Source organism: Thamnophis elegans, chromosome 6, assembly GCF_009769535.1.
Source record: "Thamnophis elegans isolate rThaEle1 chromosome 6, rThaEle1.pri, whole genome shotgun sequence".
Taxonomy (NCBI): domain Eukaryota; kingdom Metazoa; phylum Chordata; class Lepidosauria; order Squamata; family Colubridae; genus Thamnophis; species Thamnophis elegans.
Genome location: NC_045546.1, coordinates 78,141,531 through 78,168,063, shown reverse-complemented (window position 1 = coordinate 78,168,063; position 26,533 = coordinate 78,141,531). Strand labels below are relative to the sequence as shown.

The 26,533-nt window shown below is 41.7% G+C and overlaps 1 protein-coding gene across 1 annotated transcript in view; it reads right to left on the bottom strand.

Moving 5' to 3' along the window:
• The window catches only part of ELP2 (elongator acetyltransferase complex subunit 2), a 62,781-nt gene extending 37,320 nt beyond the window's left edge, over positions 1–25,461 (bottom strand). Inside the window, exons 1-11 of the mRNA XM_032220106.1 lie at positions 25,287–25,461; positions 20,961–21,039; positions 15,847–15,917; positions 13,180–13,336; positions 10,160–10,237; positions 8,141–8,205; positions 4,620–4,686; positions 4,296–4,439; positions 2,805–2,900; positions 2,327–2,427; positions 620–751 (exon numbers count right to left, since the gene is read on the bottom strand). Coding sequence (XP_032075997.1) covers positions 620–751; positions 2,327–2,427; positions 2,805–2,900; positions 4,296–4,439; positions 4,620–4,686; positions 8,141–8,205; positions 10,160–10,237; positions 13,180–13,336; positions 15,847–15,917; positions 20,961–21,039; positions 25,287–25,418 — 1,122 coding nt within the window. The 5' untranslated portion in view covers positions 25,419–25,461. The remainder of the gene's footprint in view (positions 1–619; positions 752–2,326; positions 2,428–2,804; positions 2,901–4,295; positions 4,440–4,619; positions 4,687–8,140; positions 8,206–10,159; positions 10,238–13,179; positions 13,337–15,846; positions 15,918–20,960; positions 21,040–25,286) is intronic.
• Between the last annotated feature and the right edge of the window lie 1,072 nt (positions 25,462–26,533).

Below are 26,533 nucleotides of genomic sequence, written 5' to 3'. Positions count from 1 at the left end.
AAGGGCGCCCGACAAAACCGCGGTGACAAAACCGCGAGTTCTAAACCGCGCCGACAAATGAGCACTGAAACACGCCAACAACAGCGCGCCAACAGAAGCGTGCTCTAAACCTAACTTAACCCTAACCCTAACCCTAACCCTAGCCCTGACCCTAACCCTTAACTTAAATCGCGCTTCTGTCACTGCGCTGTTGTCAGCGCATTGATGACGCTGTGGTTTTCGCACTGCGGTTTTGTCGGTGCGCTTTTGGCATGCGTGTATTTGTCACGGCCTACAGTACTCTAACCACTGCACCACCATGGCTCATAAGGAGAATAGAAGAGATCATATAAGAAGAGATCATCCTGGGCTGAATAAATAAAAGCTAATGGATCCAAAAGTTACTTCACAGAGCCATTTGTTTTTTCCTACAAAGGCCAACAAGTCCATCCTAATTATCTAAACTTATTCAATTCATTAGACCAGAAAGAGGGCAGGGGAACCCTCCTCAACGGGCCTCAATTTATAAAAGATGTTTAAAGATATACAGTGTGGTTATATGGAATGAGCAAAGAGCCATTTCTTTCTATATAAAGATATTTCATCTATGCTTTGGTGATAGAAATCAATTCTCTTTTGCCTTGTTTGCAGAAGTCTGTTTCCAAAGATGAAGGGCTCCGTGGAAAGCATGGGCAAGAATCATCGATCCGTCTGGGCTGAACTGACAGTCAAAGAATCCCAGCGTATTTCCTCCCACTTCTCCTATTCGGACCTTTTGAAAAAGTAAGATACAATATGCATGAACGCGTGTGCCTCCCTCCTGCTAATTAAGGACGGTGAGTAAAAGACAAATGATTTAGAAGTGCATTAAAAATTAAGTTAAAACAATGTCATTCTAGATGTATTCAAAGACCATGAACAATTTAAAAAAAAACATCAAATCAAGCCTTTTGAAAACAGGTTTGCAAGACAGTTTATATGAAATGAATAATTATCTTGATAGAGGGATATTTCCCTGGGGGCTGGGATTAAATGCTACAATGTAAAAAGTAATATAATCAATCTCTAGAAATTATTTCACATATTCTTGTATGAAGGCAGTTGTTTTTAAAGGCTTGGTTAATTTGCCAAACTCAAAGGCAGGAGCAACGTAACCAGTGCTTTTTCCAACCGCCTAGTCAACCAAAACTGATTTCCTACAAAATAGTTGTTAAGTGCTAAGACCGTTTCACCCTTCCACTATCCAGTGTAGGCTCTGCTTCCATGTTTAAACCATGCCAGATTTCCTTGTGACGAGGTTTGACGAATCCAGTTTCAACGAAAGTTCCAATCTCCAATTTAAAAGTATCTTAATTTGTACATGGGAACATGCAACTCAACCCTGTGGCTAATGCCGGGCGAAAGAGAAATCACTTTAGAAAGGAAGCAAATTTTTGAGAACTCAAACTCTCGTCGGGTATCCCAAGAAAGGTCTGCGACAAATCACGGGGCAGAGCAATAAAAATAGTTTGTCCAGCAGTAATGACTCTTTGGCGGAACAGCTAAATCAATTCTTTAGCCGTTTTGAGGTGGAAACAGGAACGCCCATCATTCCCGCATCTACCACTGACAGCGAGGGGCCCTATGAGTCGGCTTTGGAGGATGTGGAGGGACCTTGGACAGGGTTCCGACTCCGAGCAGGGCGCAGAGAGGCTGGTTGGCCACCAGGAGGCGCCTGAGACTTGGACCAGTGGGGAGGAGACAAGGGTGTGTGATCCGGACGTCAGCAGTGGGGAGGAGACAAGGGAGTTGTTCCTGGATGCCCAGCACCGGAGAGCTAATAGGCGTCAGGAACAGTTGCGCAGTTACAGGAGGTAATTGCACTCAGCTGGTGGTAATTAGGCTCCTCTCAAGACTATAAAAGGAATGCTTGTGCACCTGCCCCTTTTGCAGGAGTCAACGTCATTCCTAACGCTGGAGAAGCTGTTATCTGTCAAAGTCTGAGTTGCTGCCAAGGTTCTTATCTGTTTGTTATGCTTGGCTTTCAGCCACCGAGGTTTTGGTTTCTTGCTAATAAAGTGACGTGACATTCCAGTTAAGCTTGTCTCGGCATTCGTTACTGGACGGAGGAGGGGGTCAGAACACACTTCTACTGCAGATCTCAGATGTGAAACAAGCTTTCCAGAATGTCAACATCCAGATTGTTATGTGTGTTGGGTCTGGTCTCTGGGTGTTACATGAATTCCGCTGTATGTGTAAAATGTGTATATACGTACAATGACAATAAAGTAAATGAAGCCTGCGTATTTAGCTCTATATTTCTTTTACTCTGATGACACAAGCAGAGAAAATGAAAAACCATATCTACCTGTTCCAACCACATTCCAGATTCATCATCTGGAGACCACAGGATCACTGTTTTGTCCATTGAAGCAGATAGTAACCTCATTGGCTGTTCCATCCTGCCATCTACAGTATCGGGGGGAAAAAATATCCACATGTTTTCATTCATTTTTGTCAAATACACCGTTTTTTTTTTAATCACACCTGAAGAAAAACTTAAATAGGAAGTCTACAAGAATGCCACACGGAAAAACTATACATGGCAGGTGTTGGGCAGAAGGTCGGAATTTACAATGTCCTCAAAGGTGTGCATGGACTAAAATCTTGTAAATTGAATCTTGGATACTGTGACTCTTCACGGTGAGAAAAGCCATAATTTGTTGTGTCACATATTTTCAATTTTCTATTCTTTGAGATAGAAGGAATAGCTCAACATGGCATCAAAGTCCACAGTCCTTGTAATCTCTACCAGTAACCCAAATTGGGAATTACATACTTCTTACCTTTGAAATATGGTGGCTGCCAATGAACTCCATAGACCCAATTTTCATGGCCAGCTAGCACTGAATCCAAGGTAACTGCAAAGGATTTATCTACACCTATCACAAAACAAACAAGCGAAAAAGAGAGCAAAAATAATGATAATATTTCAGCCTGTTTTTACAACAGCCAAGCTCACCTTCTTTGCATTTGAAACTACATGTACCAAGTAAAACTCTGTGAATTCTGTTACACATGTTGAAATCAATCAGAATTGAAAGCAAAACGTCAAAGAGTAAATTAATTGTCAAGACTTATCTAGCCATTGTATAAATGACTCAGCCTTGCAAATAACCCAATGACAAAATTTATGATCCTGGGTCTGTGAATTCATCTGTGGCAAAAAGATATGAAGAGAACAGAAGACTTCTGTATATTCAAGGATGCAAATACATATTTCACAGATAGATAAAACGTAATACACAGATGACATGGGAAGGAAAAACTGTACATTCATTCACTATATTCAGTTGGATGTAATAATTTCTATTCCCTTTATGGAATATATTAATGTAAAGAATGTAGATGTATATTAATAATACAGCACAGACAACATTAAATTCATGCGCAAGAACAGATATCTATGATGTCATGGGGGCATCAATCAAATTAATTGAAAGAAAATAAAGTGAAGCCTGTGTTTCAGCTAATTACCGTATATACTCGAGTATAGGCCGACCCGAATATAAGCCGAGGCACCTAATTTTACCACAAAAAAACTGGAAAAGTTATTGACTCGAGTATAAGCCTAGGGTGGGAAATGCAGCAGCTACCGGTAAATTTCAAAAATAAAAATAGATACCAATAATGTTTTTGAATATTTATTTCAAAGAAAAACAGTAAACTAGCGGTGTATTCAATGAAATACTTCACTCACCTCATGATGCTGATGTCCCGCTGTGATGATGATGTCCCGTGCAGCCGCGGGAGCGATGTCCCGCCTCCTATGACACACGGCACAGTGATTCCTATCATTGGATCACTGTACCAGAGGAGGTGGGACATCGCTATGTGGCTGCTTGCCATAACAAGGAGGAGGTGGGACATCGTTGCAGAGCGGCAGGAGGGGGAGGAAGGGGAATCGTAAGACAGCCCTGCATTACATTAGAACGTGAGGAGGGGGGATGGTGCGGTGCGCGCTGCGCGGCAAACTGACACAGAGGGAGGGGAAACTCACAGGGGCACTGGGCCATTCACGAGTGTCACCCAGCGGCATGGCCCCGCCCCTTTTTCTCCTCCATTTTGGGCAAATTTTTCACTGACTCGAGTATAAGCCGAGGCGGCTTTTTTCAGCCCAAAAAGTGGGCTGAAAAACTAGGCTTATACTCGAGTATATACAGTAATAGCACATTCTTTCACAATGCATTAGAAAAGTGATATTTTATATTTTATTAAACCATCCTGGAAACATTTTTATTTTTTTTAAAAAATCCAATATAAAAGAACAGATTTACCATTGCTATTTTTTATGGTGAAAACATTCTCTTTCAACGTAATAGTGTTCTCATCTTGGATTTCCCCAAACAATGAAGTTGCATGCATCTTCCAGATCCTTATCAGACAATCCTGAGCACAGCTTGCCAAATAAAGATCTCCATCTTAAAAAAAAGAAAAAACAAGCTTAAAACAGTCATTAAAGAAAGAGTTTAAAAGGGAAATTCAGTGCCCCGCAAAAAACAATATTTACAATGGTTATTTAAATAAACAAAACAGTGCCGAGCTTCTATGACTGCAAAAAATGAGAAATCCCCCCGAAAGCCAAATTCAATGAGATTTACCACAAAATGCCCATTCAACTCCTCTAATCCAGTCTTCATGTCCATGTAGTAGTAAAGATTTCTGAAACTGAAACAAACGAAAAAGGACCCTCAATATGCAGCATAAACGTGACCCGACAAATGCGCGCACAACAAAAGCGTGCTGACAATTTGGGTTACGGCGCTAAAACCGCGATGTCATCAACGTGCCGACAACAGCACACCAACAACAGCGCGCCGACACAAACGCGATTTAAGTTAAGGTAAGGGTTAGGGTCAGGGTTAGGTTTAGGGTCAGGTTTAGGGTTAGGGTTAGGGTTAGGGTCAGGGTTAGGGTTAGGGTTAGGTTTAGGATTAGAGCGCGCTTCTGTCGGCACGCTGTTGTCAGCGCACTTCAGTGCTCATTCATCGGCGCGGTTTAGAACTCGCGGTTTTGTCACCGCGGTTTTGTCGGGCGCGCTTTTGTCAGTCGCCCTTTTGTCGGTGAACCCAGTCTAAACTTATATTGCAAATTTCCATTGTGCAGTTTGGCGGTTCCCTAACATGCAATTTTGGTGCTTTTTGCTGCTTTCCTGGTTTATGACCATAGATATCTCTATCATAGTAAACTCGTTACTATAACATTGAAGATTCTTCAATCTCAGTGTCTCTCAAATGTTTTGCAAGTACAACTCCAAGATTTTTATTCCTCGTAAGGATTGGAACTCAAAGCATTACTATATATTCTGCCCAGCTTCATATAGGGTATCAAGCTGGGAACCACCACAATGTGTTTTGCGCAAGCTTCCTTTGGAACCCAATGCAACTGCCTTGAATTCTGACTAGCACTCACTTCTATCTTGTGTTGTTAAATTTTTGGAAAATTGCCCATAGGCATCTGTTGGGGCCCAGCAGGAGCCATTGGAGCTGCCACCAGACTCCAACAGCGAGGGGCCCTATGAGTCAGCTCTGGAGGATGTGGAGGACCCTGGACAGGGTTCCGACTCCGAGCAGGGCGCAGAGAGCCTGGTTGGCCACTAGGAGGCGCCTGAGCCTTGGACCAGTGGGGAGGAGACAAGGGAGTGCGATCCGGATGTCAGCAGTGGGGTAGAGCCAAGGGAGTTGTTCCTAGATGCCCGGCACCAGAGAGCTATTAGGCGTAAGGAACAATTACGCAGTTACATGAGGTAATTGCACTCAGCTGGTGGTAATTAGGCTCCTCTCCAGACTATAAAAGGAATGCTTGTGCACACGCCCCTTTTGCAGGAGTCAACGCATTAACTAATGTTGGAGAACTGTAGTGTTAGCTTGGCAGGCTGGATTTCTGCCAAGGCTTGCCTGTGCTGGATTGCTGCCAAGGCTTGTCTGTGCTGGACTGCTGCCAAGGCTTGTCTGTGCTGGTTTGCTGCCAAGGACCTATCTGTCTGTTAATAAATTCCGTAAAGTATCTTTGGCTTGGCGTGCTTTGGTGTGGAACGAGGGGGGGTCAGAACAGGCATCCAAGCTCAATTCAAAATGAAAATACAATAACAGAAATTTAGTATTTTAAAATACTAAAGAACAGAAATCAGGTGAAGGAAGGAGCATATTGGCACAATTGACTTCTGCCAGGTGAAGGCAAATTCAGATGTCCAAAGCTTTCAAAGAATTTCCTGAGGTCACAGGGGAATTTTGCAACGCCCTTGTGCTTTCCCTGCAAAGTAGAGATGACTGGTTCTGTTCCTTATTGAGCAGGCAATTCCAGTCAATGTGCATGAGAAAACAGTTGCGCCCATGGTTGTTTCTATGTGGGGCGCCGAGGGCTCAGCTCCCTTTTGAATGCAATTTAATATTTACATCAAATTTCTAAGGGAGCTAGGGACCTTATCTCTTTATCTAAATATGTATCCATTTCCAAACCTTTAATATATCCCTTTTACCTCTTTCTCTATAAAGCAACTTAAACACCTCAAATATTTCTCTCGGTTTCTGTTCCAACTCCACTCATCCTGCCTCTACCCGTGTCCATATATATATTTTATTATCATCCGTATACCTCTCCTATTTGCTCCGCCTTCCTTCAAGCTCCCTGAATATATTCTTCCAAACTTATGTTCAAATAAAAATTACTATAAAAGTCAGCTTACTTTCTGGCTCAAAATAATCTCTAATTAAACCTTCACTACCCTCCCATCTGCGCCACCCTTCCCAACTCGATTCAACCTAAACCACAATCCGAAAGCGTCACAATCTCCGCCTTCCTCACCCTAGAGAATAAAACATAAGCAGTTTATGTAAAAGTTCCAAGTTGTCCATCAAGTCTTTTTTTTTTTTAAGTCCCATACAATATAATTTCCGAGGCGATCAGCATCATTTCTTACAGCCTTAATGTCTCTTGATCGGTATAGCGCTATGCCATTTTCTACAAGACATAGTCACCGAGTGTTATTCAAGTTAAGATTAAGCAAATGTTTTGAAAGCATAACTAAATCCTTGTTCTCCGCTCTGCTGCCCTTCCGAAGGGGAAAAACAATAGCTCCCGCCTTGTAGTTGTGTGATTGGTTATTTCTCTTGTACTTCTCCTTGTATTTGTCCAAGTCCGGGTAATTCAGGAAGTCCCGCCTTTAAAATCTTGTGATAAAAGTCTCGGGCTTTGAATGCAATTTAATATTTACATCAAATTTCTAAGGGAGATCACACATTATTTGAGGTAAAGTAATATATCATCAATGTACTGATGATACCCTGCTGTACACACAGCCACTCTGGGCTCCACCAGGTTTGCTATCAAAGTCCTGAACCAGTGCAGGGAGGCTGTGAAGTATTTTAAGCATCAAAATTGCCCAATTTCCTCAGGACAATCTTTGGCTGAAGTAGAGGGCTATAAATTTCATTTTCTAGTTTCATTACATCTAACAAGGCCTTTAGACCAATTTCCTTCTTTTTCCCAGCTAGAGAAGAACAAATTAACTATTTAGCACTGAAATCCCAATAGATTAACCTGACATTGATAAATGAGCCTGCTTTGAAACAACTTTCTTTGAACATGGCTAGTCGGTTATCAAAATGACACCTTCAATCAGCTGAAGACAGTCGTGACCCGTCAAATGCGCGTCCGACAAAAGCGCGCCGACAAAAGCGCGGCGAGAAAAGAGCGAAGTCGAAATCACGCCCACAGAAGCACATCGATAAATGCACGCCGACGAAAGCCCGCTATCAACAAACCACGCGAAAACAAGGTAATAACCCTAAGGGTTAGGGTTAGGGTTATTACCTTGTTTTCGCGTGGTTTGTTGATAGCGCGCTTTCGGCGGCGCACATTTATCAGCGCGCTTCTGTGGGCACGATTTCGACTTCACTCTTTTCTCGCCGCGGTTTTGTCGGCGCGGTTTTGTCGAGCGCGCACTTGTCAGTGAACCGAAGACAGTTACCCTCCAGAAATATTGTCTCCAAACTAGGGATTTTAAACTTTGAACTTAATATTTCAGGAATTAAACAGGGTATATATCTTGAAAAGTTAAAAGTTAAGAAACAAAACACCACAAGGGAAATCCTATAGACTAAGAAGCAGGAATGATAGCTACCTCTCCAGCCTGTTGCACATACAAGTGAATTCTGCAGTCATCACCACCACAAGCGAGTACAGGTACTGAAATAAAAAGATCATTGAAAAGTTGCCTTCATTAAATTTAATGAAGCAAAAGAAAATAGAAGCAAAAGAAAGCATTTATGGAAGAGGAAATCATTGTCACACTTGGCTAGGAGTAAATCAGTGGTGGGATTCAGCCAGTTCGCACCTATTCTGGAGAACCGGTTGGTAACTTTCTAAATAGTTCAGAGAACCGGTTGTTGGAAGAAATCTCCTTTTGTTTTTCCCCACTTTACAGGGCTAATCCTGTAAGGAAGGCAGGAAGGAAACATTCTGGTGTTGTTTCTAGTCTAATCTTTATTGCCTTGCTTTCAGAAACTGCCTCTCTGATTAACCCTTATTACAGTGTAACAGCTAAGGCGAAGCACCCATCGACATGAGTGACCTTGAGTTGGCCAAGCCCACCCAGTCACATGACCACTGATCCCTGCCTACCCAGATAGTCATTAGGGCAGAGAACCGGTTGTTAAATTATTTGAATCCCACCACTGGTTCTACTCCACCATGAAGTAGAAAAGCTTACTGAGTGACTCTGGGTCCATCATTCTCTCTCATTCTCTTTCCTACTACACAACACTAATAGAAATAATAACTATGGAATAATAATAGGGAGGCAGAAAATGCTGCATGCTGCTTTGACATCTTGGCAGGCAAGATGCAAATCCAATAAAAAGTAAAAATTAAACTGTTATTAAACAGATTCAAGGAACTCACTCTTTAAAAATAAGAATCAACTCACAGAAAAGGTATAATAAACTTAACAAACTAAAAATCAAATTCTTAGGAATCCCCCCCACCCCTCCCAGCAACAACAATAGATCAAAATATCTTGCTCTAAAGATTTTAGTGGGACTTTTAACGGGCTTTTTAAAAAGGAGATGACAGGTTACTTATCCAGTAAATCAGAATATGTGATGATCAGTGGTGGGATTCAAATAATTTAACAACCGGTTCTCTGCCCTGATGATCAGCTGGGTAGGCGGGGCTCGGTGGTCATGTGACTGGGTGGGCGTGGCCAACTCAACGTCACTCAGGTCGATGAGCGCTTCGCCTTAGCTGTTACAATGTCATAAGGGTTAACCAGAGAGGCAGTTTCTGTAAGCAGGGTAATAAAGATTAGGCTAGAAACAACACCAGAATGTTTCCTTCCTGCCTTCTTTACAGGATTAGCTCTGTAAAGCCGGGGGGGGGGGGGGGCACAAAATGAGATTTCTTCCAACAACCGGGTCTCCAAACTGTTTAGAAAGTTAAGAACTGGTTCAGTGGTGGGCTTCAAAAATTGTTCGAACCTGCTCTGTGGGTGTGGCCTCCTTTGTGGGAGTGTCTTGCCGCCCATGTGACCAGATGGGAGTGGCTTGCCGCCCACGTGACCGGATATGAAGATGCCGACAACACTTGTCAGAACCACCTTAAATTACCTCACACACAGCACTGGCATGCATAAGAATATGATGTAAACTTGTTTTTTAAAAGGCATCTTTGGTTTGCGTTAAAACAACTTCAACACACGCAATGTTCTGATTGCACCACAAACACAGTAGTCATCCTTACCTTTCACGGAGGCACTGAGTTTTATAAATATGAGCATGATAGTGTAGAATAATCATATCCAAGGACCAGTGGTGGGTTTCAAAAAATTTTGGAACCTCTTCTGTCGGTGTGGCCTGCTTTCCGGGTCCACTGGTGGAACCTCTTCTAACCGGTTCGGTAGATTTGACGAACCGGTTCTACCGAATAGGTGCGAACTGGTAGGAACCCACTTCTGAACTGGTTCTCCCGAATAGGTGCGAACTGGCTGAATCCCACCACTGGTGATGATCAGTGATTTCTCACTTAGCAAGTTCTAGGATCAGATAGTAGAAAACTAGCTCTTAATAGGACAACATGTATATGCAGTGGCACCACTAGGCATTTCTTGAAATGATTAAAAAAAAAATTACACAGCCACTCTTACTGTCATTGCCAGGCAAGAAGGACAACGAAACATCCATAACAAATCCATTTCCAAACATCAGTGTCTGAAGGCATTTAACTAAGGAGAGAGAGAAAAAAATAAAGTTTATTATTCACAGGGAACACTTAAGATATTTAATAAAAATATAGAAATCATGTATTAGTTATTACATTTCAAAGGCAAAAAATGAGCTTCAAAGCATAGAAGTAACACCCTGCCTCCATCTCCTTAAAGCAGTTCAGATTTAACCCATGGTTGCAAACAGGGGTGGGTTTCTCGCCCCGTTCCAACCAGTTCGGTTGGAACGGGGCCGGCAGCGTCCTCGTGCACGCGCGCAGATGCGTACTAGCGTCTGTGCGATGCTCCAGCTGCTCCTGGAGGATCGCGCAGGCGCTGTATGCGTCCTGCGCATGCGTGGAAGCGCAGAACTCGTCAAAATCGGGTAAGAAACGCAGGCGGGCGGGTGGGCCCTTCGGCGTTCCTGGAAGTTACTTACTTACGGGTTCGCCAACCAACCAGTTCGCGGGGACTGCCGCGAACCGCCTGAAACCCACTCCTGGTTGCGAAGCTGCCATATTGATCCTTCAAAAAAATGCATTTGATTTCAGAAATTGCAGGCAGATCCCATTTAACTGTCTTCCTGTGCTTTGAAGCACCTCTTTGCCTTTGAATCCAAAGTATTGCTCAGCTTGGCTAACTGTAGTCATAAAGAAATTTAAAATTTACCCAAGAGTAACGTAAACGGTGATAAAGCCCAGAGAAAATCAACAACAGAGAAGTTGGTTTTAGTCAAGGAAAGATGATAGTCAGAAGGCAACATAGGACTTTATGACAGCGGTGGTCATAATTCTTACTATAAATATCATAATACAAATATATTTATGTTGTGGCCCAGCAAGAGCCGTTGGAGCTGCCACCAGACTCCGACAGCGAGGGGCCCTATGAGTCAGCTCTGGAGGAGAGAGACTGGTTGGCCACCAGTAGGCGCCTGAGCCTTGGACCAGTGGGGAGGAGACAAGGGAGATTGATCCGGAAGCCAGCAGTGAGTTGTTCCTGGATGCCCGGCACCAAAGAGCTAATAGGCGTCAGGAACAGTTGCGCAAGTACAAGAGGTAATTGCACTCAGCTGGTGGTCATTAGGCTCCTTTCCAGACTATAAAAAGACTGCTTGTGCACATGCCCCTCTTGCAGAAGTCAACGCATTGACTAAAAGTTGGAGAACTTTTGTAACTAGCTTGGCAGGCTGGATTGCTGCCACGACTTATCTGTGCCGGCTTGCTGCCAAGGACCTGTCTATCTTTTAATAAATTCTGGAAAGTATCTTTGACTCGGAGTGTGCTTTGGTGTGGAACGAAGGGGGTCAGAACAATTGATTATATTATTATATTTCATTATTTATCCACAGTACCTGATGTTTAAGGGATGCAATGCTCTTGAGCAACAACTGGACTATCTTCAGCAATTGCTAGTTTATTTTCCACAGATGCCTGCAACTCTCATGCACCATGATTTATCCGTCTTATAATGACAAAGATTAAAAGTGTGTCGCTCTTTCAGTCATCTATAGCAAACAGCTTTCCAGACAACAAGATCTGAAACTGGTTCATATGAACTCTACTTGTTTATTCTTTGTGTAATAATTAAGCTGCAGTTCCACGTCAGCAACAAAAAGGAATAAAACAAACATGGAATGCATGTCAGCAACTCTGAAATACAGTCAAAATATGAAGTATGATGCAGCACTAGCATCTGTTCTATTCCAGCTGCTACAACCAGTAAAAACGAAGATTATTGCAAAAAAATAGGGAGTATCTCTGCGAGACATGATCTCTATTTTTTTTTTTGCAAGGAACACAATTTAAAAATGCTAACCTCGTATATTCATGCATTTCTAACTGGTTGGAGATGGGGCTTGATAGCGAAGCAATGCAGAGAGAGTCATTGCGCGAAAGGAAGGATTTTACCTTTTCTTCTCTCCATAATTAATTGCCAGCTGCTGTCTTGCTTCAAGTCCACACAAAGTGAAACAAGCATTGGAAGTCTTTGGGGTAGACAAGAATTCCCCAGCCTTTTTGGCTTTGTGGACCGGGGGGGGGGGGGAGGAGAGAGGGGATGGCTTGGCGCGACACACAAACATGCACACGAGCAGTTCCATTTGCGGCAAACACCAGCAGTTTGCACAAATAGAGCGCACGCACACACTCACCTGTTCACGCGAGTGGGGATGCGCACATGCTCACCCGCCATTTCCATGGTCTGGTTCCAAATGGCTCAAGGCGTGGAGGTGGGCTGCAGCCCAGAGGTTGGGGACCCCTGTGCCACAGCCTTCTCTTAGCCTAATAAGGTTAGTGTAGTGTTCTGACCCCCCTCGTTCCACACCAAGGCACACTCCGAGTCAAAGATACTTTACGCAATTTGTTAACAGACAGACAGGTCCTTGGCAGCAATCCAGCACAGATAAGCCCTGGCAGCAATCCAGCCTGCCAAGCTCACAATAATGTTCTCCAACATTAGTTCCTGCGTTGACTTCTACAAAAGGGGCGTGTGCACAAGCAGTCCTTTTATAGTCTGGAAAGGAGCCTAATGACCACCAGCTGAGTGCAATTAACTCCTGTAACTGCGCAACTGTTCCTGACGCCTATGAGCTCTTCGGTGCCGGGCATCCAGGAACAACTCACTGCTGTCGTCTGGCTCACTTTCCCTTGTCTCCTCCCCACTGGTCTAAGACTCCGGCGCCTCCTGGTGGACAACCAGCCTCTCTGCGCCCTGCTCAGAGTCAGAACCCTGTCCAGGGTCCTCCACATCCTCCAGAGCCGACTCATAGGGCCCCTCGCTATCGGAGTCTGGTGGCAGCTCCAACGGCTCCTGCTGGGCCACAACAGTGTAGGTACATTGTGTAGAATACATTTCCCTCATACACAAGAAATGAAGCAATCTGGAATATGGTGGTGGGCGGGGGGTACTTAAGGTATTCTTTGATACATGGTACCTTCACAGAGCAAAGGAAAGGGAATTTTTACCTTCTGTTCCTTGTCTGGACCAAATTTTGACGGTTGAATCTGAAGCTGCAGATGCTATTAGTAGGCTTGATGCTACGGCGTTTTCATTTCTCATGTAAACAGCATCTAATGCGCAGATTGCTTCGGTGTGACCTTCGAGGTGCACATCCTTCACAAGCTAAATTGAAAATTATAAAATCACAAAGAAGACTAGCCCTGAAATTCAAATGACAGTGTCATACGATTGTACAATTTTCAACTTTGTGCAGCCATGGAAATAACTGGAATGTAATACAAGCGTAACAATAGAGTTTGAACAGAGAAAAATAAGTACCTCTAGAACTTTGTGTTCAATTTTTTTCCCCACTCAATTAGAAGTCATGCACTCTACAGAGCTTTTATTTGCAATTTATATTGGATTTTACATTAGACTTTGCCAGGGTAAAAACTAAAATTTTATAGTGCTCAAAAAAACAAAAAGATATAGCATTTGCTTCAATGCCTTTCTGCAAGTATTCTAAAAGGTTCAGATAAATTGAACAAAAACGTATTTGAGAAAAAGTTTTAAGGCAAAGGAGAAAAGTAGCACAGATTTCCTAAATACAATAATCTCATGCTAAATGTTGGCTAAGTCATTTCGTGGCACGACAAAACCGCGCTCGACTAAGCCGCGCACGATTAAACCGCGTCGCTGACTTCATCAACAGGGCGACAACAGCGAGCGCGGAGAAAGAAGGGCGCTTTAAATAGCACTTTGAAAGCAAGCCGATTCAACTTAAAGTAAGGGTTAGCTTTAGGGTTAGCTTTAGGGTTAGCTTTAGGGTTAGGTTAAGGGTTAGGATTAGGTTTAGGGTTAGGGTTAGGTTAAGGGTTGGGTTTAGGGTTAGGTTAAGGGTTAGGTTTAGGGTTAGGGTTAGGCTTAGGGGGGTTAGGTTTAGGTTTAGGGGTTAATTTTAGGTTTAGCGTTTACAGCGTGCTTCTGTCTCCGTGCTGTTGTCGCGCTGCTGATGACGTCAGCTACGCGGTTTCGTCGAGCGCGCTTTAGTCAAACGCGGTTTTGTGGTGGAACCAGTCATTTAATGTATCTTCAAAGAGCTTCCAGGTGACATTTAGATAAAATATGCCTTTTATAAAACCTTATTTTTTTAAAAAAACTAAGTGCTCATCAGTTAATGATGAACAGGATTGGTTTTTTTAGATGAGCGATGTATGTAAAAATTTTTGCAATTGCATAATATTTTTCCAAACACATGTTCTGATTGCACCACAAACACAGTAGTCATCCTTACCTTTCACAGAGGCACTGAGTGTTATAAATAGGAGCATGATAGTGTAGAATAATCATATCCAAGGACCAGTGGTGGGTTTCAAAAAAATGTTGGAACCTCTTCTGTAGGTGTGGCCTGCTTTCCGGGTCCACTGGTGGAACCTCTTCTAACCGGTTCCGTAGATTTGACGAACCGGTTCTACCGAATAGGTGCGAACTGGTAGGAACCCACCACTGGCCCAAATCAAGGAACCACCAAGACCACTCCCATCAACACTGACACGCAAGCTATTAGAATATAGTAAACCCTACTCCCTATAGCACGATGTTACCTAGTTTAGTAATTAAACGTCTCCAAGAAGACGATCAAGCTCACAGTTCAATCCTGAACTACAAATATTATCTTCTATTCAGCATAATAAGCCGTGTCACATTTCATAATCCAACAGTAGTATTCCTGTTATTGTGGAAGAGATGGAAGTTGTTCTCTTACACAACACAGTTATATCTCCTCTTGCTGCTATAGCAGCTGGCAGTATTTAAGGTTGCCCAAAAAAAGACCCCAGTAAAAAAACCTCTCTCACACACACACACACACACACACACACACACACAGCATTGTAGCAGGTTCCAAAGTAAATAAGGCTGCAGTATTAAGGCTGATTACAGAGGATGATTCTTTTTCAAAGAATGAGCATATTTCTGTACTATAGCTTAGGCAAACTATATTTTGAGATTTCTTGTAAGCACAGCATGTGGCACTAATTATAGAGTTCAGATATCAAAGAATCTCGAGCATCATTTTAGAAAAGTTTCAAGTTCTTTGTACTGTAAACACAGGCTTTTAAGGAGCTCTGATTAGATTTTTTTTTTTTTTCCTTTTACATTAAGGACAAAATTTGCCATCTTCGTCATAGCTCAGACTCTTATACATAGGCGGTCCTCATTTTAGTGACTGCCTCGTTTAGCAACTGCCCACAGTTACAACAGTGATGAAAAAGTAACTTTAGAACCAATCCTCCAGTTTATGATTTTTGCAGGCCCTTAAAGCAAAGTAAGGCTTAAGTAAGGTCATACAGTATAGCTGTAGTTTTACTTCGTGACCTCTTCGCTTAACAACCAAGTTGCCAGTCCCCATTGTGGAATTAAATGAGGACAACTTGTATAACTATTTTTCATTTCATAATGTTTCTCACGATTAAATAAAGTTTGAACTTGGATGATAGCAATAGATTTTTGTGTGTATACACTGTTTTAACACAACACAATTGGAGCTGTATCTTTCATAATACTACAAGGAGATAACGTCAACAACTGATGATTTAAGAAATCCTGGTCTGGTTTCTTCTCTCGCTCAACTTATTTTTAAAAAGTCATATATACAAGGTTATGTCTTCACTTACCATGATATTTCTACATACCTTCTCATTTTGAATTTCCCAAATAATAAGAACTTTGTCTGAAGCACCAGATATTAATTCAGTTTCATAAGCTATTACACAGAGGGATATAAAAAGATTGAATAATCCAGGTCAAAATTGTTTTTCATGTACTTATCCAAGCTGCTCTTTTTAAGAATAAAATGTATTTGTACATAATGGTAGAACAGAGTTAGTTTTCACTTTATTTTGTCTTATCACTTCCAAAGGGGGGAAAAAAATAGGAGTCTTGCACTCTAAGGATAATAAATCAACATTCTCCAGCTTTACTCTCTGCAGAAAATTAATTCTGAAAAGACTATAGCAAACAGCCAGTATATTTTATAGTCATGCTCCCTGGTAATTTTAAAATGATTCCAACACATCTGGAGTCTAACAGATTGAAAAAGACAGTAAATCCTGAACAGAATCTCACAAATTTACTAGAATAAAATTTATTCATTCTGCTTTTCACTAAACAGATGATTTCATTCCTTTATCCAGAAAAATATGTAGAGGTTTATTACATACTTTTTGACAGTGCTTTGCTTAAAGTGCAGTGATTACTCACGGCAGACTTCCCTTTCATGAACTACAGCAACACAAAAGTTGCTGTTTTCTCACAGCAGCAACCTACCAAATGAAGTGAAAGAAGAGATACCAAATACCCCATCAGAGCTTCTAGAGCAGCTGGCCTCAACCATTCCAGTTCTGTGGACTGGTTGCATGGGAGGTGGCATAGCAATAGCAATAGCAGTTAGACCTATATACCGCTTCATAGGGCTTTCAGCCCTCTCTAAGCGGTTTACAGAGTCAGCATATCGCCCCCACAGTCTGGGTCCTCATTTCACCCACCTCGGAAGGATGGAAGGCTGAGTCAACCTTGAGCCGGTGAGATTTGAACCGCTGAACTGCAGATAACAGTCAGCTGAAGTGGCCTGCAGTACTGCACCCTAACCACTGCGCCACATCGGCATGGGGCGGAGGGAGGGCGAGAGGAAGGTTCTAGTTGTAGGAGCATATGTGTATGCATGGATGCAACTCCATTTGCACAAGTGGCAGGCTTGTGCATCCATTTGTGCAAATGGAGTTTTACATACTCGCTTACAGGACTCAAGGCTCATAGGGCCCCGTTTTACAGCACCAATACTGCCACCTGTTGGTCATTTATAACAGTAGAGGCATTACTTTTCATTTAAGGTGTGGGTGGGGGGTGTTTGTGTGGCTGCATTTTCGTATTGAATATAGTCTTCTCAGCAGATATTTATTTATTATGTATTAGATTTATATTCATTAAATCAAATCAAACTTATATCTTTTCCTCATTTTCCATTCATAGGAATTCTATTAATAGGAACAAATTCTTAGTTCTATTGGTTAAGAGATTCCTAACTCCTAGCATCCTGGCACCCCAAGAATCACAAAATAAGTCTTCAGTATTAAGTTATTAAGTGTAGCATTTTAACCCATTGTGGAGTATGAATTCGTGTGAATTGAGAGCTATTTCCTCTGCATATTAAGCTATTTCCTTAATATTTTTTACCTGACAGAATATTGAGAGTATACTTGGGGAATTCTTGCAAAATTTGTGGCGGTCTTATACCTCGTACATTCGTAAAATGGCTGCTGTGGACAATTTAGCAAGTTACAAAGCACTATTTTACCAGAACATTGCTTCCATATAATGTACATTTCCTATTTTTTAAAGAAACGTGTATTTATTTACTATAAATAACTCAATGCAATGAACATACTTAATACTTCTTCATTCTCCTATTTTCCCTGTAACAATAACCCTGCAAGATGAGTTGAGCTAAGGGAGAATGATTGACCCAAAGTCACCCAGCCAGCTTTCATGCCTAAGAATTCATGATCTCTGGTCCAGAATGCAGCCGCGCGAGCGATACTGGATGTATCTAGGTACACCCATGTTACACCTATCCTCCGTGAGCTGCACTGGCTTCCCATCTGTCTCCGGACACGCTTCAAGGTGCTGGTCATTAGCGATAAAGCCCTACATGGCCTAGGACCTGGATATCTCCGTGACCGCCTCCTGCAACATACCTCCCGGCGTCCAATAAGATCGCACGGGGCGGGCCTTCTCCGGGTGCCGTCAGCCACACAATGCTGCCTGGCGGTTCCCCGGGGGAGAGCCTTCTCTGTTGCTGCCCCGGCCCTCTGGAACGAGCTACCCCCTGAGATCCGGACCCTCCCCACTCTCTTGGCTTTCCGTAAGTCTGTTAAGACCTGGCTGTTCCGGCAGGCCTGGGGCTGTTGAGCTTGATTCAACTTCAGCCCCATTATAACTGAGTGCATGTTGTGGTTTTTTTTTTCTGTTTTAAACTTTATTGTTTTGTGTTTTTAATCTTTTTAATATTTTAATTGCTTTTACGTAAGCCGCCCGGAGTCCTTCAGGATTGAGCGGCATACAAATCTATTCAACTTCAAATTCCTGCCTAGCGCACTTTCTTGCCTTATCCACTAGACCAAACTGGTTAACTAGAGATTATTTTCTAATTTCTGGTTATTTTGCCATATTTCCAGGAAGGTCTATACATTTCCAGTTGAAGTATTTGGGGTTCAATTAACTTGAATGATCAAAAGACCATGTTGAGGTCAAGACGCACTACTAGAAATAAAAATATCACTGGCAGTTTGTTTACCCATATTTCATCACTCTTTTTTAATGAAAAAAAATCATGTGGGCAGGAACCTTGGTAGGTCACAATGCAGATTCCAGACTTCCTCAACATAAAACAGGAGGATTACCAAGTAGCTTGATTAAAAGCACTAAAATAGAAATATGGGGTTCGTGTTTAATTCATCTAGAACAGTGCTTCTCCACCTTGGCAACTTGAAGATGTCCGGACTTCAACTCCCAGAATTCCCCAGCCAGCATTCGCTGGCTGGGGAATTCTGGGAGTTGAAGTCAGGACATCTTCAAGTTGCCAAGGTGGAGAAACAGTGATCTAGAATCATGCCAGGTCATCAATTTGATTTATTAATGAAGCCACTGGACATAGTAGAGAAGCCACTTCACATATAGAAAAGTATCATTCCAACTTCTAAATTCCTAAAATGTTTCAAGCATGATTGGCCTAGAAATACCCTTCAGAGATGCATTTTGAATGTACAAATGTCCACCAGAGGGCACTCACACAACAATAAAATAACACTGATTTTTATGGACCAAGGGAGTGGAAAGAGATCAGTTAAAGCAGTTAATGTAAATTTTAGATTAACTGATAAATAAACGTTTTAGGGGGGAAAAATAAACTTTGACTATTATTTCAGGGTGTATTCAACGTGCATGATGTGGCAGTCCATGGTCGAATTAAGGCTTTCTTGTTATTATAACCCAAATAGTACTTCAGAGAACTTGCAGAACGGGGGGGGAGGGGGGGATCTCCACTCTGTACCCCAAACTTATGCATGTTTAAAATATTGAGAGTTACATAAATCCCATAATATGTTGGACCAGGACATTGGATAACCCAGTCTGTTGTTACTTGTTAATGAGCCAAGGTGGCGCAGTGGTTAGGGTGCAGTACTGCAGGCCACTTCAGCTGACTGTTATCTGCAGTTCAGCGGTTCAAATCTCACCGGCTCAAGGTTGACTCAGCCTTCCATCCTTCCGAGGTGGGTGAAATGAGGACCCAGACTGTGGGGGCGATATGCTGACTCTGTAAACTGCTTAGAGAGGGCTGAAAGCCCTATGAAGCGGTATAGAAGTCTAACTGCTATTGCTATTGCTAATTTTCACTATGGACCATCAAGTTGGGGTTTGTCTCAAACCTCAAACAGATTTTCTCCATGATGATCTGTCTCTGCTCTGGGTCTTTCAGCTCTTCATGTTTATTACATATTTTCTTCTATATTTAAATTGTATGTTAGCCTCTCAGAATTGCAGTCTGTGAATTGAGCACTCATAGAAATTGTCTGAATAAAATAACATGAAATAAATCTTTCTAGAATTTCCCACTGCTTTCCCCAAGCTTTGACGTTCTTCTAATTTCCATGTGCTGTTTTTCCACCCTTACCCAGTCTTTCACTTGCTAAAAGGCTACATACAGCTCTTTCGATCCTTTAAAAACAAGATCTTGTTGGCTTATGGGGCAAAATGCACCACATTTTCTACTACGCTGGGACAAAATGAGCAAAAATGCCACTTACATTAGCAGAGAAGGCTACGACAGTCTCTGTATCATAGCTCCCTCTACTGATAAGAAAAATACATTTTTTTCTTTTTTTATTATCACATATCCTGCCAAAGTAATAAACTTAAATTTTGAAATGAAATAATAAAATATCGAAAATCAATAAAATAAAATATGCATATATACATACATACATACATACATACATACATACATACATATATATATATACCTGTCTTTGTTCTTTTTGGAGTGTAGCATTTACCCGAAAAATCCAAAGCTTGGAATGGCTTTTAAATCAATGGAAATTTGGCTAATTGCAATGTATCGAGGCTATCACGGTGTTTTTTTTTCAGTGTTCCTATTTACAGTGCCTTCACTTTATAAATGAACACAAATTTTAAATTCTACATCAGCATTTTCTATTATTCTAGGTACAAAGTAGAGGCATCATAGGTTCCACCACAAAACCGCGTTCGACTAAACCGCGCTCGACGAAACCGCGTAGCTGACATCATCAAGAGGGCAACAACAGTGCGGAGACAGAAGCACACTGTAAACGCTAAACCTAAAATTAACCCCTAAACCTAACCCCCCTAAACCTAATCCTAAACCTAACCCTAAACCTAACCCTTAATCTAACCCTTAACCTAACCCTAATCCTAACCCTTAACCTAACCCTAAACCTAACCCTAACCCTTAACCTAACCCTAAACCTAATCCTAACCTTTAACCTAACCCTAAAGCTAACCCTAAAGCTAACCCTAAAGCTAACCCTTACCTTAAGTTGAATCGGCTTGCTTTCAAAGCGCTATTTAAAGCACCCTTCTTTCTCTGCGCTGGCTGTTGTCGCCCTGTTGAGGACGTCAGCGACGTGGTTTAATCGGGCGCAGCTTAGTCAAGCGCGGTTTTGACGGGTCACGGCATTATAAACAGGCAAATTCTGTGCACTGTACTTACATCCATCATTTCTGTGAATCCACTTAACACAATTAATTCTCCCAGTATGACCATTCAGTGTTCCAACTACTTTTCTTTTCTAGAGGGGGAAAAAAAACACATACAAGCCAATCATAAAAAGGAATTAGGAAAATATTGTTCTTCAAAAAAAAAAGTTAACTGCAGAGACGCTGAAATAGTATCTTATTTGAGATCGATGTTTTCAAGAATAACTGATGACAAGATTAAGGGGAGGTATTTTTATTGGTGCACAGATCAGACACGTCATCAATGACAAGTGGCTTGAAGATCTGTTAGTGGGGCTAAACCAGTGGTAGTCAACCTTTTTCTACCTACCGGCCACTAAATGGATCTTTCTTGATGGAAAAATTTCCTTACCGCCCACCAGTTTTTGCGCAAGTACTGAATATTTTTTAGAAAGGAGTGTTTTTTTAAAAAAAAGAAATGTACGTACATTTATCTTTTTTTTTAAAGTCACAACCCCTGGTATGCCCAAATATGGGAGGAAGGTCACACTTCCACTCTCTGTCTTCGGCTTGTCACAAGAGACCATCCAGACAGAAACCCAATATTTTTTTTTATTTTTTTTTTACTGTTGCCTTTTTGTTATATTTGTTATATTTATGCTGATAAATAAATAAAGGGAGACTAGTATAGATCTATTTCAAGCTATTTAGCTCTCATCAGCTAGTCATACCCATGTTGGGTTCGATTCCCAACATGGGTATGGCTAGCTGATGAGAGCTAAATAGCTTGAAATAGATCTATACTAGTCTCCCTTTATTTATTTATCAGCATAAATATAACATTTATCTTTTTATTTCTACTTTATGCACGTTTATAATGTTTTTTAACTTTATAACGTTTAATTAGAAAACAATAAAGTAAATTGAAATTAGCTTTACTAGTGATTAATGACATCTTTGAGGCTGATGCTGCGAGACTAAATATTTGAGATCTGGCTCGATTTTCGTAAGGAACAAACGAAGGTCTCCTCTTTCGGTGATATTCAGACGGTTTCTCTGTTTGCTCATAATATGATTAACCGCACTAAAGCCTGATTCTACAAGATATGTGGTAGCTTCTGCCTGTCCCTGCTATCAGTTTCCACTCCTCCCCTTCCTCTTCCCACGTGTTTGTGTGCACGCGCACTTTGGTTTATAGATGTGTGCGCTGGCGCATTCCCACTCGCTCAAAAGGAGGTTTTAACCTCCGAAGTCCCTAGCGCCCACCTGGAATCCCGAAACGCCCACTAGTGGGTGGTAGGGACCAGGTTGATGGCCCATGGGCTAGACAAAATTGCCTGGAAAACATTCAAGGATATTATTGAGAATTTTCTTGACATCTACATAGCACCAAACTACATTCGGCTGTTTTGACAAACTTACAGCAGACGGGGCCATGAAGTGCAACATATCCTTGAAGATTCCTTTCCTGCATTCACACATGGACTTTCTTTCCTGAAAAATCTAGGTGCAGTCAGTGAACAAACATGGAGAAAGATTTCACTAGGACACTGTCACAATGCAAAACCAGTATCAGGGCAACTGGAATCCATCAGTGCTAGGCAGTGGTGGGTTTCAAATTTTTTTAGAACCTCTTCTGTAGGTGTGGCCTTTGTGGGAGTGGCTTGCTGGCCATGTGACCGGGTGGGAGTGGCTTGCTAGCCATGTGACCTGGTGGGCGTGGCCAACTTGTAAATTGTGGTGAAACTCACTTGACAACGCTCTTGCTTAGCAACCAAAATGTTGGCTCAGAAACTCTGGCATTTGAAGCACGCAAGTCTTAAAGCTGTCAAGTTACAAGACCCTTGCACCCCTAACCCTTTAGAAAAAAAAAACCCAGAGGTGTTCAAACTTGACAGCTTTAAGACTTGTGGACTTCAACTCCCAGAATTCCTCCTCTCGTTCTTCATCTTGATGATGTGCGGACGGGCGGGGGGAGGGAGCTGGAACCGGTTCTAAACGACACTGTAGATTTGTGGAACCTCTTCTATAGAAGAGCTTAGAACTGGCAGGAACCCAGCCCTGGTGCTAGGTGACTATTGATGGACATTGCAGCGAAATGCATCGGACACTGAATACAAGCAAAAATCAGCAGCAGAACAATTTTGCTTTTTCTGATCCAGTACCTACGCTACAGTGCTATGCAGCATGATGACTGACAATTGTGTTCAGTTAACCAACGAATAGCATGAAAATGTATTGGAAACAGATCTTTTTCATCTGTGTATACAGTGTAGTACTGTTGGAAGAAATGTCCTTCTGGGTTCAGCTCCAAGTGGGGAAAAAGACACTGGAGACATGGAGGATGTTTGGAAAGATGGTTTATTGGTGGACAGGGCCATGTGGCTTGAGCCCTGAACAGAAAAGGTGATCACATGCTTCAATGTTGGTGGAGAAGAAGAGAAGGGCTGAAGGAGGGGCTTGCTAGGCTTTTTATAACCTGTTCAGTTCCACCTCTCTGTTTCCTGTTCCTGTGTAAGAAATGTATTCTGATTGGTTGTCAGACTCCCATGGGGCCATGCAGGGGCAACTCTCTGGGCTGTGTTTTGAATCCAGGTTTGGTTGGGTTCTCAGATGCCATGTGGTCAGTTGAGTAAAGGGCCAATATTATCATGCTTTAATCCCATCCCCCCTGCAGCTGAAGTGGTGAAGCCTTTATTACGTAAAGGGACTAGCTTGGCCTTCTTAATGGTCCATTGACAAAGTGGGGATGGGCAGGAAGCTACAGGCAGCTATTCTGTCTTTTAAAACATGTTTCTTTCTTTTCACACGCAGAGAAATTCTGCCTTTTCACAAGAAAGTGTATATTTAGCTTATTACCCCTACTGCCGCTCTTCATCAAATGCTGATGTTAAGGACAACTGAAGTTATTAAACACCGTACATGTTTTAACCTCTTTTTTCTAGAAGCCGCTTGCCATAGAAATAATCTCTTCTGTTTTTAATCAGTTTGTGAACTTGATCAGCCTATAAACTTCAGAGCAGGAAGGCAATGAAATTCTGGGCAATGACTTTCTTGGGCTTTTTATCGTTTTAATTTTTTAAAATAATTATTTGTTGTTCGCTTTGCTGTATGCCATTGTAGGAAGTTATCACCCAGCCCTCTCCCAGAAAAATGAAATATCCTAGGAAATATTGAAAAGGCAGAATATTTCTCTGGATGTGAAAAGAAAGAAACATGTTTTAAAAGACATAATAGCTGTCTGTAGCTTCCTGCCCATCCCCACTGTCAATGGGCCATTAAGAAGGCCAAGCTCGTCCACTTTACATAATAAAGGCTTCTCCACTTCAGCTCCAGGGAGATGGGATTAAAGCATGATAATATTGGCCCCAACTGACCACACGGCATCTGAGAACTCAACCAAACCTGGATTCAAAACACACCCTAGAGAGTTGCCCCTGCATGGCCCAAGGGAGTCTGACAACCAATCAGAATACAAGCTCAAGCTCAAGATCAAAGGCCAGAGGAGGCATAAAACCAGGGACTCAGCTTCTCTTCCTCCCTTGCTTTCCCTTCTGTTCTCTTCTCCACCAACATTGAAGGATGTGATCCCCTTTTCTGTCCAGGGCTCAAGCCATGTGGCCCTGTCCACCAATAAACCATCTTTCCAAGCAGCCTCCATGTCTCCTGTGTCTTCTTCCCCACTTGGAGACGAACCCAGAAGGACATTTATTTCATCAATAGTTTTAATTTTTTTTTTAACAATTATTTGTTGTTCGCTTTGCTGTATGCCGCTAAGAGTGACTTGGCTGTGAGATTGGCAGCTTATATGAATGTAATGTAATAAATAAATAAAAGAGGATTAATTTTATGCATCAAAATGTTATGGGAGTGTCATTGGCCACAATAAAGGCAATGTTCTGCTACATTTATGGCATTTATGCATATCCCAAGAAAATTCTGCAATCGTTTTTTTTATGTTTTTTTTTATTATATCCCTCTGTTTCATAAACTTCAGAAGTTGTCCCAGATCTCTTCCACGGTTTCATCTCTCCAACCTTGGCAAGTTTAAGACCTGTGGACTTCAATTCCCAGAATTCCTCAGCTAGCAAAGCTGACTGAGGAACTCTGGGAGTTGAAGTCCACAAATCCACTTTCTGTACCTATAAGAACACCAGGCGCAGAAACAAAGCGATTCACTTTTCCCCATTACTGGGAAGACAACCGACTAAGTTGCATCAAGACGCCCCAAGAAGAAGCAGGAATCAAAGCGCCCCACCCACCCACCCACCCACCCCGCGCCTCTACCCCAGGGAGCTCGCTAGCTAAACACGAAGAAGCCCCTCTGCACTAAAATCCTCGGCCTCCGCTCGCGCCTCACCTGTGGGTCATAGAGAATGACGGAGCGACAAGACCCGAACGCCAATAGAGTTCCTCTCCCCCAAGAGATCACTCCGGGGCCGGCGCGGTTAGCGGAGCAAGCGACATGGCACACTTCTAAGGAGGCTGCCATTTTCCCCCGCGCGTTCCAATGAAGTTGACTCCAAGCGGCCGCCGTCGAAAGGCTCGTCAGTAAAGCGGAAGCGATGAGACCAGTAGTTTCCCAACCTTGGTAACTTGACGATGCCCGGACTTCAACTCCCAGAATTCATGCTGGCTGGAGGATTCTGGGAGTTGAAGTCCGGGCATCTTCCAAGTTGCCAAGGTTGGGAAACACTAGGATAAAATCTGGCAATAGGTTTAAAAAAACGGGTTGGTGTGTGTGAGTGAATTTTTTATTATTATTATTATTTCGTTCTACAGCACCTTACAGTCATTATATCATCATTATTATGTCATCATACCTGTACATGTAAATGTTATTTCGCTTCTATGTTTATACACCTTTATACACAGTTCTCTCTCTCTCTCTCTTTCTCTATCTCTCTCTTTTGGATTGTGCAGAGATGGACAAATTAACACTAAAAATTAAAAGACAAAGAAGAGTCGGGATATTATGAAATTTGGAACAATTGGTATAAATGGCTGCAAAACAAGAATAAAATTAATTAAGCCAAAAACCAAAAACATATATATGTGTGTGTGTGTGTGTGTGTGTGTGGTATTTGTGCTGATAAATAAATAAATATATATAATATATATTATATTTATTTATTTATCAGCACAAATACCACATATATATATTATATTATATATTATATTATATATTATATTATATATATTATATTATATTATATTATATTATATTATATTATATTATATTATATTAATTATATATTATGAAATTTGGAACAATTGGTACAAATGGCTGCAAAGCAGGAATAAAGTTAATTAAGCCAAAAACATATATATAAGTTTTTAGCCCAGGTTCGAATCCCAGTAAGGGTATGGCTAGCTGATGAGAGCTAAATAGCTTGAAATAGATCTATACTAGTCTCCCTTTATTTATTTATCAGCACAAATAAAACACAAACACACACACACACACACACATATACATATGCATATACATAAACATATATATATATATATATATATATATATATATATATATATATATATATATAGTTGTATTTGTGTTGATAAATAAATAAAGGCAGACTTTATATATATACACATATATACATA